General features: G+C 36.7%; 1 protein-coding gene across 4 annotated transcripts in view; it reads right to left on the bottom strand.

The window, feature by feature from the left end:
* LOC127966289 (erbin) overlaps positions 1-15,079 on the bottom strand; it is a 71,856-nt gene that overhangs the window by 18,208 nt on the left and 38,569 nt on the right. For all 4 annotated transcript variants that reach the window (XM_052567180.1, XM_052567179.1, XM_052567181.1 and 1 more), the window contains exons 4-10: positions 12,951-13,029; positions 12,781-12,870; positions 9,705-9,761; positions 7,409-7,472; positions 7,151-7,225; positions 3,284-3,428; positions 1,468-1,540 (exon numbers count right to left, since the gene is read on the bottom strand). In XM_052567180.1, coding sequence (XP_052423140.1) covers positions 1,468-1,540; positions 3,284-3,428; positions 7,151-7,225; positions 7,409-7,472; positions 9,705-9,761; positions 12,781-12,870; positions 12,951-13,029 — 583 coding nt within the window. The remainder of the gene's footprint in view (positions 1-1,467; positions 1,541-3,283; positions 3,429-7,150; positions 7,226-7,408; positions 7,473-9,704; positions 9,762-12,780; positions 12,871-12,950; positions 13,030-15,079) is intronic.

The raw sequence follows: 15,079 nt of genomic DNA, 5'->3' as shown, positions 1-15,079 counted from the left end.
CTCAATCCTGTTTCTCAAGTAGCCCTGAAAACTTAGCAAGAGGCTAACATTCATGGCGAAGGCAATTAAACCAGCTGTCTGTGCTCACTAGAGTTCACTTAATGCACGGCATAAAAGAAGTGTGTGTGTGTGTGTGTGTGTGTGTGTGTGTGTGAGAGAGAGAGAGAGAGAGAGAAAGAGAGATCAGGAAATGAGGCAGCCAAGAGACTAGCTGCTAAACTGAAAACACACTGAAAATAACATTTCCATCCAACGGATTATGACTTGATGACGTTAATCAATCATGTAATGAGTCATATTTCAGAGATTAGTTATTATTGTGGTTTCTTCACTTATCTAAAATGAATTTAATGACAGTTTCAGAATCTAAATGATACAAAAAGCTCATGTAAAATCAAATGTCTTTTATAACTAATAACATAAAACCTCAGTACAAAAAAACAAGAGAACAAAAACATGAAACAAGCAAAAACACAAACCAAAAAAACAAACAAACAGAATACTAAAAATAAATAAATAATAATAATTAGACAAAATAAAAGAACAAAATGACAAAAAAAAAAAAAAAAAACTAAAAAACAAAACAAAACAAGAAACCCCACATGGACAGAAGTTTGGCTCACCAAAAAATGGGGAGACCTGTTTCCAAAACACACACAAAAATAATAGATATATATTTACTTGTTATGCAGTCATACAGTGGAAAATAGCAGCGTGATGGGAAAATACATTGGTACTAATGAAAATAATGCTTAATCGGGCTAGGATTAAAACAGGATCCTCGCAATCACATATCCATAATCCCTCTTGGCAGATTTTCTTAACCCCGGACTAGGAAGCCTAATCTGACATAAGGGATAACCAGCATGTTTGGAAACAAGCTCAAAGTAAGAGGTGGAGAGGATCAGGTGCAGCGGTTGGCTTCTTTTTGTGATTGATAACACCGTCTGTTTCTCTCTTCCTCTCTCTCTCACACACACACACACACACACACACATCAAAGCAATCCCTCTCGGAGAGCCCGTATGGATGTGCACTTCCCTCCTTCACAGAGCCGTTACGAAGCCTTCTGTCTGTATCATGAAGTATCTTATGGGTCTGCTCATTCACAGAGTACACTCTCAAACTAATTATTGCTCTGGTTCTCATTTAAAGCTGCTGTATCATTTCCTTGACTATTAAATATAAGATCACATTAGCAAGAGAATTATTTCTGAGGGATGCATCATGAGTTTTGAAAGATAATTTGTGTTACTCCTATTTGACTACGCTTTCAGCTCTCATGTCCCACTTGCAGCTCACTTTGACACATTTTACAATATTTAATTTCTGCAGATTTTCCACCAAGATGAGCACAGAAAACATGAACAAGTATGCATATTTCGTGGTAACATACTCATGGGTTAATGAGAACGGATTGGCAGTTTAAGCGCAGTTGGGTTGCTGTTTAAATTGGTGCTCACTTACCCTCCTATGGTGTCAGGCAGGTACATGAGCTGGTTATCATCCACCTTCAGAGTGGTCAGCCGTTTCAGAGAGCCTGTAGGAGAAGAGAGAGTGAGTTTGTATTGCTATTGGCCATTTATACACGCAGACAGAAACTGGTCGTTCCATATCCACTTCAATCTAGACAACGAGACCATCAATCATGCACATCTTGAAGAGTTTATCAGAAACTGATTCACCGATGAAACACTCGCATGTTCAGCACTTTCCACAGATAGGGTGCAAACGTTCCCTTGAACTTTTCCTCTCTCAATACATGGTCAGTGAAAAGGGATGCTTAGCTGTCAAAAAATAACGCTTGTCATGCTTAGGAGGCCAAGTATTGTAAGAACTGGATTAATTTCTATTTCATATGAATTTTGCAACCCTGTTACCAAAATGTTGATCTCTTATCAGATTTAAAACATTTAATGGTATGATAGCCATGCAACATAAATAAACATTGCTGAATAGATAGTTTGCTGAATCATTATATATTTATGTACTTATTTATATAATTTTAATTCAATTAATTTTATTCAAAAACCACATTAGTATGGGTAACAGGGTTGAATCCTTGAAAAAAAAAAATCATAACCAAATGTTGGTCTGAAGTCAGAGGTAGACTGACTCCCATAAATTAAAGAAGCATTTTATGAAGTTATATGAATATGAAGATAAATACTTCTTTAAATTACAGGGTTGAAATGTTGAGCTTAACAAATGCAGTCAGCACTGCAATGAATGAGATTATTTCCCACAATACTGTAAAAAAATTGATAAAGGATGGTACTTCTTGGGTGCCATACTTTATATATTACATTTTGTTTTATTTATCTTTGGTGAAAATATGAAGTAACAGGGTTGAATACAAAATTATAAGAGACAGCTACACGTTATGTTTTTGGTAATTAAAATGAACTGAATAACAACAATGAATAAAAAACGGTTTTGGCCATGATGAAATTTATGCAATTACATATACGTTATCAAAAAGATGATGTTTAATGATGTTAATTATTCAATAGTCAAGAGTGTCAAAACCAATGGTGGAGCAGGTCAGATTCACCATATTAAAGGTAAAGTTCGCACAAAATTTAAAATTACATCATTTACATCATCGTTTCTTTCTTATATTGAATATAAAAGAGGATATTTTGAAAAATGCTGGCAATCAAACAGTTGGTCCCCCATTGACTTCTACAGTATTTCTTTCTCTATTATGGAAGTCACTTGGAACCAATATCTGTTTGGTTCTTCATAATATCTTACATTTTCATTTTTTGGTGAATAATTCCTTTAAAGTCAGATTACAGATGCTTGGTATTTAAAACTAGCCACTTCTCCTTCAAAGTTTGGTCAGTGGTAGATAATAGCTAAATCAAACTCAAAAAGCCTCAAAAATATCATAAGACACCAAAGTGCATTGGATTCATGGAAATCTTTTGCAATGAAAGGCACCTCTGTGGCCCTTTCTCTGAGCTCTAAACTGGATCTCATCAAGACTGAGCTGGGAGGTATTATTTCACAGCGAGCCTCAAGGGCGGTGTGACTTGGCCACTTCAACATGACTGCTCATTAGTGGCTGTCCGACTGGGTCATTCATTAGGTAATGAGATTGTATTACTGCTCTACCAATAATCCTCCTACTCGTTTTACACATCTAACCTGATGATTTGTTAAAAGCAGATTAGAGTCGAGGCTGTTAGGAGGACATGCAAGACAAGACATCTGATTGAATTGATTTTAACGAGTACTAATCATGAATCTCATCGTTGTATTTTGGTGTGTGTTTTACCTATAGACCCTGGCAGCTGTGTCAAAGCGTTGTTGGACAGCAGTAGATCCTGCAGGTTTTCACAGCCAGATATCTGCTCATCAACCATCTCCAAATTGTTTTTGGACACGTCCAGGTAGCGGAGCTGCTTCAGTGTCCCGATCATCTGCACACACACACACACACACGACTCGATCCATTACTCAGTTTCTGAGAAAAGTGTGTGTAATTGAGCAAAGGTGAGACGGTCACCATTCAGTTTGGCAAAAATTCATTGATTTTAAATCTCAATTTCAGTCAAATATGGTGGGTGAAGTCAGAGCCTTATACTTGTTGGCAGCACTGACATATTGCTTTTCTAGATGCTTCCTGTGAAGGGAAAAAATGCACAGGCGCATTAGAGATGCGGAAACGGGGGACTTGAAGAGATGGAGGGATGCGGTTGAGAAATCGGTCAAGATAGATGAGTGAACCCGAGCGTGTACTGACTCAATCCATTTCTCATGCTTGAGGGCAGATCGTGTCCTGTTCTCAAACACACTCCATCCCTCTGTAGCTCCTTTCCAAGAACAGACTGAGCACTCAGAAATCCATCTAGACTAGTAATGAGATCGTCAACATCAATGCTGTGTTACCACAAACTTTTCTGTCCAGATAAGAGCACCAGGGATAGGGCTCAGATTTATATCACAGGACCAGCTCAAAACTAGTGCATTTAGGCAATTTTACTGATAGCAAACCTGGAGACACTACAGAAGCGATGAGGATAAAGAAGTAAAATAGCTTGTTCATTAATTACATAAAGTCAGATTTAATTAGATGCTCGCTTTAAATGGAAAGCTCGGTCAAAAGTTAAAATCTGTTGTTAATTCACTTACCCATCCAAGATGTAGGTGATTTTTCTTCAGCAGAACAAAAAAGATTTTTAGCTGAAACAGTGTTTCATGGTGATTCGTAAAATGCAAAAAAAGCATATACATGTAAGTCAAACTGAATACCCTTAGGTCTTATGAAGCGAAACCACTGGTCTGTGCAAGAAACTGAACATTATTTATAACATACTTACCTGTAATCCAGAGCCTCATACACCACTATTTATTGGTTTATTTAGAGTAAGAGTGTCTGTCACATGTCCATAAGTGAGTTTTGAATGAGTAACTTGTAGATCTGTGCTGTTTGAATCGAGAACGGTTTCAGATGGTTCAGTTTGATTTGGTGAACTGATTCAACTACTTCATTAAAAAGAACCTGTTCAAAACAATGATTCGTTTGCAAACTGGACATTACTCTGGACCATTTGACTGAGCCAATCATTTACATTTAATAATAATAATGTTGTAAATACTGCTCAGTTTCTAGCACAGACTGACCGCTTCACTTCATAAGACCTTAATGGTTCACCGGGAGAGAAGGGTATTCATTTTATGGTACTGGTAGACAATGACCTACATTTTTTAAATCACCTGCTAAAAATCTTTTACTGTTCTACTGAAGATTAAAGATAACTTACATCGTGGATGGCTAAAACGAGTAGTTCACCCAAATATTGTCATTAAAGGTACAGGTTGTAGGACCTGCCAATAGAGGGCGCACTATCAAAACAATAACAATCGCATGGTTTGATGACGCTAAAGAGGAGCGTGGAATGAGGGGATTTGTTGTCTTCTACCCAACCGCTGACGGCCATCAATTAGACGGAGAGATTAATCATGGATTTAACACGAGTTCAACGATTTGCGCGAGTGGATAACATACAAAGTAAATGCAAAGACGCGATCAGACTATGGATCAGATGCATCCTCGCGCTGGTCTAGAGACGCGATGCCCCGTGTTTGGCATGTATAGCCCATAATACTAATCTTGTTGATCTTTATAATAGCATACGTTTTCTGTAAAGATACGAATCAAAACAACTCACCTGTCGAGTAAAACACAAGTGAGATCGGCATCTCTTTCTAGTTGAAGTTTCTTGCGAAGCTACTTCCGCATTTGTCCACGAAACTGTTATCACGTGGTTTCTACGTCAGTAAAGGCGGTAACAAAGGGTAACTAACATCATTGACAGGCGACTGCACTGCCCCATGTCACTGTTCAGAATGGGAATTTTCTCATGATTTACAAGTAGTTGAAAACATAAGAGATATTGTTAGTAATCACCTGGACAAAATATATAACACCAGCCTAGTGGTTTTTGGATATCTTACTGCAAATATCTTACAAACTGTACCTTTAATTTCTCACCCTCATGTTGTTCTAAACTCGTAAGACCTCCTTTAAGTGTGAGTAAATTTAACAGCAAATTTTAATATTACTGTGAACTTTCCCTTAAAGGGAGCATTAGTAATACTGCACAGGACACGGGAATCTTGAACTTCAGATGCACTTGGGTAGCGACCAATTAGAAATGATCTTCCTAAACTGCAATCAGTGCCTGTGTGTCTGTTTGTGACAAACCCTGCTGTTGATTAATCACAGCGAGCGAGAGACGCTCTCCTGGTTGGGGCGTAAGAAGCTTAATCAAAAGCACTAATAACAAGAGACAAATTTAATTCTGCACAAAGAGAGAAACGTATGTTGTGCAAGGACATGGCATCAGTAAGCTGGTCTCTGTGGTCAGACAGGGAGGAGGTCAGGGTGTCGCCCTGATATCTGGGCCATTTGGAGCTCAGTTCTAGCAGATGTGTTTAAAAGGATGTTCTGAACACTCCTCATCTGAATCCTGCCAGCGAGGCCCACAATTACTCTGTCCACTCTCCGTGGCAGGTTAATGCCTTCATTATGAGCGATTTAAAAGGAGCTGGGAGTCTGAGGAGAAGTACAGGGATCCGGACGAAATGTTTAAGAAGTAGATTTTCAGCTGTTATGGATGTCTGCTCGTCTTAACTCCATTATTTAATGTATCTGTAACAGCAGCTACACAGAAGAACAATCTAATTTCTCATTCCTGAAACAGCAGCAGAATAATCTTCTGTGTAAAACTTTCATAAAACCATTTAGCCTCCTGCGACAACTGCAAGCATTTCAGGTTAAACTTCAATTAAACAATTTATCTAGAACAGATTACACAAATGATTAACAGAAATTATGTATTCTTATGTTACAAGATAAGTGTAGAAATTAGCACGATTTAGCATTTTACTTAAGCTTTGATTGAAAAATAATGTTTTAATGAATGATTTACATTTAGAAATGTGCTGTTTTACCAAAATAACAAATCTTGAAACACAAGCAGAACAAGTTACATAATTTGTAAAGCCATTTTTTGTTGCAAAACATTTCAATTAATAATGATTATGAAAATAGCTTGATTTCAACTTCAACACAAACACGTTTTTTTATAGTTTGAATTGTTAAGAAACAATTTGCACGATAATTGTTTTTGTGTGTGATTTACATAAAGAAAATAAATTCACATGAAACATGAATGCAGCAATTTTTATAAAGAATGGTTTCATTACTTATTTCCATTTAGAAAGTGATTATAGTGATTTATATTGTATAAAAATTATCCTCATGTAGAATTTTAGTTTCAACGTAAATGCAATTTACTGCAAAATTGCTCAGTTTAGCTTAAATAACAACATTCATAAGAATGGTTTAACAAATATAACAGATTTAAACTCAGATTAGTATTTCACATAATTATGAATATAACATTTAAGCAGAAATTTAGAAAATATAGTAAAGTTGCACACTTAACGTGAACAAACATTTTTGCTGGAATAATTTTTACCCAAAAATATCTTTCTTTACCCGTTATATAGATTCAACTAATGTTTTACGAATGTGGTCAAAAGTCTGTAACAAAATGTTTTAAATCATTATTTGGCATGGTGCACTTTTGCCTTTTTAAAATAAAAAAGCAGTAAGAATGAGTGCAAGACTCACCCCTGGTAAAAACGTCAGCTTATTTCCATCCATCCACAGCTCTCTGATTCCTGTAAGCTGCTCCAACACTTCAGGCTGGAGAGAAAGAAGACACAATTCAGTTTCACATCCTCAGTGACAGGAAATCCACCATTACTTTCAATGAATAGCATTAGAGGAGAGAAAGACTCGATGAGTGCATCTGCGTTCACTGCTGATACATCTGACACCTGGCTGCACTGAGAGCTGGAAGGTGAACGTAATGCAGGTGCTACTCACCACTTCAGTGAACTCATTACTGCCCAGATCCAAGCGCTCCAGCTGGGTGAGCTTATGCATGCTCCTGCAAACACACAGTATTACAACATTAACCACCGATTAAACACATTTAAGCAATGTACATAAACATATCAGAGCATTCATTGTTTCGTTTTTTTGTAGGAAAACGCCAGACAGGCTGGCCACAACCACATCTTTTCTTGTGCACAATGCCTCCCTGAGGCAAATAAACTGCACACAAAGACATTTATCGAACAAGTAGTTATTGCTAATCCACTATTTATTGGGAGTTTCAGAGCAATGTTAGACTGCAATCCCCAGTTTCACATAAAACCAGAGCTAGTATATAAACTGAATAACTAAAACAGTAACACATCAGTATAGAGACCAATTCTCACTATTAATTGCATTCCTATTATTAACATATTGACTGTTTATTAGTACGTGTGAAGCACACATTCTGCATGAGCATATCATATATCCATAATCCTACACAATACCTAAACTTAACAACTACCTTACTAATGATTAATAAGCAACAAATTAGGAGATTACTGAGGCAAGAGTCATAGTTATGGTTAGTTAATAGCAAGAATTGAACCTCACAAAGTGTGGCCAAAAAAGAAGAAGAAAAAAACACCCAAATATCTTCTCCAAGATCATGTTTGTACTCAGAGGTCAAGCTATGGAGTTTAAAGATGTTCAGCAGCAATAAATGAATAGCAATAAAACATTAAGTCAATGCATTTTACCTCTAAAAAACTTCTTATAAATATGTAATCACTGACCTGAACATTTTTTAGCTTTTTTGCCACTTATATAGATAGAGATTTTAATGAGAGATGGGGAAATGGGAACAGGATTTGGAAATGACATTAGCTGAACCAATTTCTGCGATATTTTGCATGATATTTTCATTAAATTATTGTGCTTCAGGAAAATGTCATCCAGTCACATAGCATGATATGCCAGTGATGCAGAATAAAGTCTCTAGAAAAAAAAATAATTAAATAAACAAATACACACTTACAATTAGGTTTATTAGACTATTATTGCAAGTGTGTATTTGTTAACTTATTTTCCCAAAGGTGACTACTAAAAGACCATTATCAAAGATTATACTGTCACCTTGAATGTTCACAAATCATGGGCTTTATTCACAGAAAGCTGAAAATCTGGCCACAGACTTTGTGCATCTTTTCAATCTTTATCTTATTATTTCAAAATCTGGATATCTGCGTCAAACCCTGAACTAACATCATGTAGTCGGGTAGGTGTGCTTCAGGGCAAGGGTGTGCTTTAAACCGCTTCTGACGTGGACCTGGACACAGATCAACAGCCTGCGGGCGTATTGTATCCGGGGAACAGCTTGAAGAGGAAATCAAAGTCGAAAGGATATATGGCTCTGGGAATTGTATTAACAAATGGTTATAAACCGAAGGCTTTTTTAGTAAAGTGAATTTTGTACTGAAAGACAGACGGGTTGCTGGCTTAGAGGATTGTAAGAGAGATTCATTCATCGTTGTGTGAAGCAGCATGCAACCAGTCAGTCAGTCGGCCAGAAAACTCCCTGACCCCCAGAGTGCTGAGCAATCCCTAGCTCATTAGAAACACAGACACACACATCGTGAGAACCAACCACACAATGAACATCTGAGAGGACTGCTGAAACGCCACAGAGGGACAAAGTTATCAGAGCACTGTGCAATAATGTTAAATAACAGACAGCTTTCTGTCAGCATTTGATCACAGAATACTTGCATCTTCCTGCTATGCTTCCTGAAATAGTCCATGTATGTCACTTGAATGTGGAGGGATTTGCTGCACTCACCAAAAGAAACCTACTCGGTTCAAAAGTGACTTGCATGAGTTGTGCTTCATATGTCACTACACTATTGCTCTCGACAATGCATATTTCTTTTAGTGCCATAATGGTTTGTTTTTACAGTAACCCAACAAACAAACCTGAGGCCTGTGTGTTTTGATTGGCTGTGTGTTGAATGATGGAGCAGAGGCTGGCACAGATATGGTGTTTTTCTGTGGCTCTCACACACAAAACCTAAAACGATCCCTCATATGATGCAATATTGGCAACGGAGCCAGAAATGATAATAAAACCTGTCACAGCATGTCACTTCAGAGCCTCTTACATAAGGCTGAACAATATGATGCCACCGAGGGAGAGAAAGAGAGACATTTGTCTGTGTTTATCATGTGATTATGAGAAGGGGCGCAGCGGCACGGATCAGATTTTTAATATTTTAGTAATTCAGATGAATCCCAGAAGGCCACTTACTTTGGCAACATCTTTAACTGGTTCTCCCGCAGCTCCAGAATCTGCAGTTTGGTTAGTCTGAGGAAACAAATGGGAGAGAAATATATAAATTATTCATAACAACTAAAGATTAACAAATGGTGCAAAAATAAAATGAAAAAATATGTCAAAGGTGCCCGAATGGTATATTATTTCCACTGGAAATACTATTTAGTGAAAAATCAGTTTAAAATCCAAACCTGAAGTTTAAAATGCAACGCAAACGTTACATATTAAAGCTGCAGTAGGTAACTTTTGTAAAAATATATTTTTTGCATATTTATTAAACCTGTCATTATGTCCTGACAGTAGAATATGAGACAGATAATCTGTGAAAAAAATCAAGCTCCTCTGGCTCCTCCCAGTGTCCTATTGCCATTTGCAGAAATACACCGCTCCTGGTAAAAAAACAACCAATCAGAGCTGCGGTCCGTAACTTTGTTTGTGTTCAAAATGTAGAAAAATGTATATAATAAGCGAGTACACCATGAATCCATTTTCCAAACCGTGTTTTTAGCTTGTCCTGAATCACTAGGGTGCACCTATAATAAGTGTTTATATTCAGACTATTTTAGATTGCTTCGGGGATACCGCGGCGGAGTAACCCAGTACCTTTGTGATTCTTCATAGACATAAACAGAGAGAAGTAGTTCCGGCTACGATGTTCTTCCGCAAGTTTATTAACCACTAGAGCGTCAAAAGTTACCGACTGCAGCTTTAATGACAATAATAAATGTAGCAGCAAGATGCTAATGAACACGGACATGTTTTTCTACAATAAAGGTGCTAATTTTATGTCCCAATACTGGTCTATTGACTTCCACCACCTAATCTAAATATACTGTCCTCTTTTTTGTATTCAGTAGCATTATGCAAATTGTTGTCCTCTGGTGACCTTATGGCACAAAACAGCATGTTGCATGTTCAGTTGAAGTCTATTTCAGGCTGTGTGTGCATGTTTATATAACCTTTCACAGGAACAGCACTGCATTTTCAGAGGAACGCATGCTCCCTGAGCTTTTACATATGATACCAGCTCCAGGAAACATTAGAAGGTGCTTTCTGAGGAAATTTTTATACATGCTATTGTAATAAATTAACCGCTTCCATAAATCAAAAAGCTTGATGGATGCAAGTTAAACCGGTTTTGTGTGCTTTGGGAGAAGAGTTTTGTCTGTGTTATATTTTAATGTAAGGAAAGGCAAGTTTTTTTTATGTTGCGCATTTCATACAGAATGGTAATTCAAAGTGCTTTATATAAAAGAAAGATAGTTAAAATAATAAAAATAATAACAAAAATAAAAACAAGCAATTTTAAAACTTGGGAAATGATTTTAAAAAATTTACTTATTTAAAATGAATTAAAAAAGTTAAAAATAAAAAATTATTTTACATAAAATACAGTGAATACGTAAAATACAGTGCAATCAGTTTGGACATCGCACAGTGCTCATTCAATAAATGCACAGCTAAACAGATGAGTTTTAAGTCTAGATCTACATGTGACTAGTGTTTTAGCACATCTGATCTCTTCTGGAAGCTGATTCCAGCTGCGAGCGGCACAGTAACTAAAGGAGGACTCCCCTTGTTTTGTGTCAACCCTTGGTATTTCTAACTGACTCGATCCAAGTGATCTGAGTGCTCTGTTAGGCTTATATTCAGAGAAACATATCTGCAATATATATAGGTCCTAGGTCATTGAGTGATTACTAGACGAGTAAAAGTACGAGTGTTATTTAAGTTACTGTTTATAAGGTTTGAGAAGAAGTTCTGTCTAGCTGTGGCTAGTTTCACATTATAAGCATGAAGGCGGTCTTTATAGATGCTATAGTGAATTTCAAGCTTCGTCTTCCTCCACATCCGCTCTGCTTTTCTGCATTGTCTTTTCATAGTCTGAACTGCTGTTGATCTTCTCCAAACTGATTTCTGTCTGTTTGTTTTCTTCCTGACTATTATTGGAGCAATATCATCAATAACATTCTTAACTTTTGAGTTGAAGGAATCAAGGAGAATATCAACAGAGTCTGAAGAAATGCTTGGTGTTTAAGATAAAGCCTCCATAAATAGTACACTTGTGTTCTCATTTATGCATCTCCTTCTGACAGAGACAGATCTAGATTCAGTGGTAGCAGAGATCAATATATCAAAGAAAATACAGAAGTGATCAGATAGTGCTACGTCCTTAATAACAATGGATGAAATGTTTAGACCCCTACTGATGATTGGATCCAGAGTGTGTCCACCTTTGTGTGTGGGTCCATGCACATGCTGAATCAGGTCAAAGGTGTTTAAAACCGTTATCATTTCTTTTGTAGTTTTGTTTTCTGCATTATCTATGTGAATATTAAAATCCCCTGCAATTGCAAAACAGTCAAACTCTGAGGAAATTATTGATAACATTTCTGTGACCTCTTCAACAAAGGCTGGAGAGTATTTTGGAGGCCTGTTAATAATAATAAACCGAATGCGTGGAGCACCTTTCAGCACAATCCCTAGATATTCAAAAGTACTGACCAAATGACACTTGCTTGCATTGATAGACATCTGTAAATAGAGCAGCTACACCCCCACCTCTCCTAACAGTCCTGCAAACACTCATGTAAGTGAAGTTAGGAGGGGCTGCTTCATTTAGGATTGTTGCACTGCAGCTGTCTTCAAGCCATGTTTCGTTTAGAAACATAAAATCCAGATTGTTTGTGGTCAATGGTTAAAGTCAATGATTACAAATGATTTATTTTTTTAGTGAGTGAATGTTTAAAAATGCTAGCTTGATGGCAGTGCTTTGAGTCTTTACATCAATCTTAGTTTGATGCATAATAGGCCGCAGATTAGATGAGTTTGCCCTTCGGCTTGAGAAGGCCTTAGACTTTCTATCACGTGATAAAACTGAAATAGAGAAAGCTACAGGCACACTGGGTTTCCGCTTGTTCTGTAAACGTGGTACATTGGACATTCTTGAATCTCGATGCTGTCTGATCTGAAACAGGAGCTTGGATGATCTTGTTCCGTCTCTGTGTGTGTGCGTGTGTGTGTGTGTGTGTGTGTGTGTGGCTCTGACCTGCCGAAGCTGGCCGGCAGGAACTCGAGGAAGGCGTCGTTCAGGTAGAGCTGGGTCAGGCTGAGGAGCTGCGTGAAGCCTTCTGGGAGTCTGCGGAGACACGAGAGTGTTTCATTACATCACAGACAGAGCACACACACACCAGTCATCTCTGCTGGACATGGACTTACTTTGATATAGGGTTCACACTCGCTTCTAGGATGGCCAGGACCTTACAGTTCTTGATATTTTCAGGAAACTCCTGGATGCCTGTAATTTTAAAGAAACAAAAGCGATTCAATTATTAGTTGCTTGTTTTATGTTTTCTCTCTTCTTTGTGCCTAGGGTTTAAAACGATTCTGTACGACATTAACATATCGACTAACATCAGAAAATTCATATACAAACACATTGTTCAGTTATTTCATTCCCTCCTGGAAACTTACACCATAAAACATTACACAATCATTCTTCTAATTATTTATATGCTATAGTATTTCTAGTTTTATTTACAGATCTCAACTATTATATCTTTTTAGTCTATAAAATAAAATAATAAAAATAAATGAAGTGGTGGTACTTTTGTAATAATTATTATTAATATTATAACTTTTTAAATCTTTTAACAGGAGTTTTTAATGCTCGCCAAGCCTGCATTTACTTTTTTTTTCATTCATAAAAATGCCCTAAAGATCTTAATACTGTTAAATATATATATATATATTTTTTTAAACAACTGTTTTCTGTTTGAGTATATTTTAAAATGTTAATTATTCCTGTGAATCAATGCTGTATTTTTAGCAGAATTGCTCCAGGTGTCACATGATCCTTCAGAAATCATCCTAATATGCTGACATGCTGCTCATAAAACATTTCTAAATATCAGTGTTTAAAACATTTGTGTATTCACGATGATACAGTATGAGTCATGATACAATAAAAGTCTGGTGTAAGTTATTCAGCAACAACACATTCAACTAATTAAATGTGACAGTAAAGATATTAATTAAGCAACGAAATGTTTCTTAATCGACCTAAATAATAACGGATAACAATTAAGCACTAAATCAGCACATTAGAATGATTTTTGTAACTACAGTAATTTGTTACAGTATTACTTAATGATCAAAAATGCTGACTTCTCTTATAAAAAAATATATAATAAAATGAAAAATTCTGACAGGTATTGTAAGATGTTTATATTTTAGGGTTATGGCACTATATTATCTGGAATCAGAATTTGATCAAAATAAGCTATAATTCACAACAATGCATAAAACAATGTCAAGTAATAACACTTGATCAACTAGGTCTTTATAGAAATGGACCACTAAAGAAACACCCAACACCTCACGCTGTTTTTAGAAGCACAAGCTGAAGCAGCATTCGAGCTAGACTGCTGACTTCCTGTCCTACTAACCGCACGAGCTGGAGCGTGACGCTGATGTTAAGACATCGTTCCTCCAGCGCACTCAGACGCAAACTGAACCAGCATGCAGAGCAAACCACAGAACACACACACACACACACACACACACACACAAGGAGACCCACCTTCAGCGGCTCTGCTAAAAACAGACACGTTATGGTCAGGAAGGGAGTATCAATTAAATTCATGGAAACCTGCAAATCAACATCTTAACAGAAGCAAGTAAAGCTAGCGAAATTTTATTTTTAACATATTTAACAGGTCAAGTATTTTATTATCTTATTATCACAATTAATATAAATAAATAAAGCTGACATCTTACAGACCCCAAACTTTTAAAAACATATATAACCTGCTTAAAAATATTTGTATTATTATTGTTAAATTATTTTTTCTATGAATAAATATAAGCAATTCACCATTTAAATTCAATGTGGCTCATGGAATATTTTTTCTTTCTTTTTTTTTTTTAACATCTGAAATTCTGGTAAAGCAGGAATGGCATTTTGCTGAAGAAAGAAAAAATTGCAGCTTGATTTGATGTGAGAGCGTATTGCATGAAAACAATGTTTTGAATGAGACGTCCTGTGCTGGGCTGAGCTCGTCCCTGTCTGTCAGTGCTTTATCAGATCCTGCCACACAGCAGCTGAAAGATGAAGTGATGTGTAACCAGATTTGAGCATGTGTTTGTAGTGTTGTGCTCTTCACTCATGCTTCAGAACAGAATAAAGTGTTTCCAGCGACACACTTCAGATTGTCATCAGTGTACAGAATATCAAATTGAGTGAGAAATCCTACAGCTCTGCTCAAATCTGTCTAGATAGGCTACTAGCTCCCATTTGTTTATATGTGTTATTTCTAGCACTTATATCCAGTGTTGGGGGTAACGCA

This window comes from Carassius gibelio, chromosome B10, assembly GCF_023724105.1.
Source record: "Carassius gibelio isolate Cgi1373 ecotype wild population from Czech Republic chromosome B10, carGib1.2-hapl.c, whole genome shotgun sequence".
In the NCBI taxonomy this organism is placed as follows: Eukaryota; Metazoa; Chordata; class Actinopteri; order Cypriniformes; family Cyprinidae; genus Carassius; species Carassius gibelio.
Note: the sequence above shows the minus strand (reverse complement) of the source record. Positions and strands in the feature narration are given on the sequence as shown.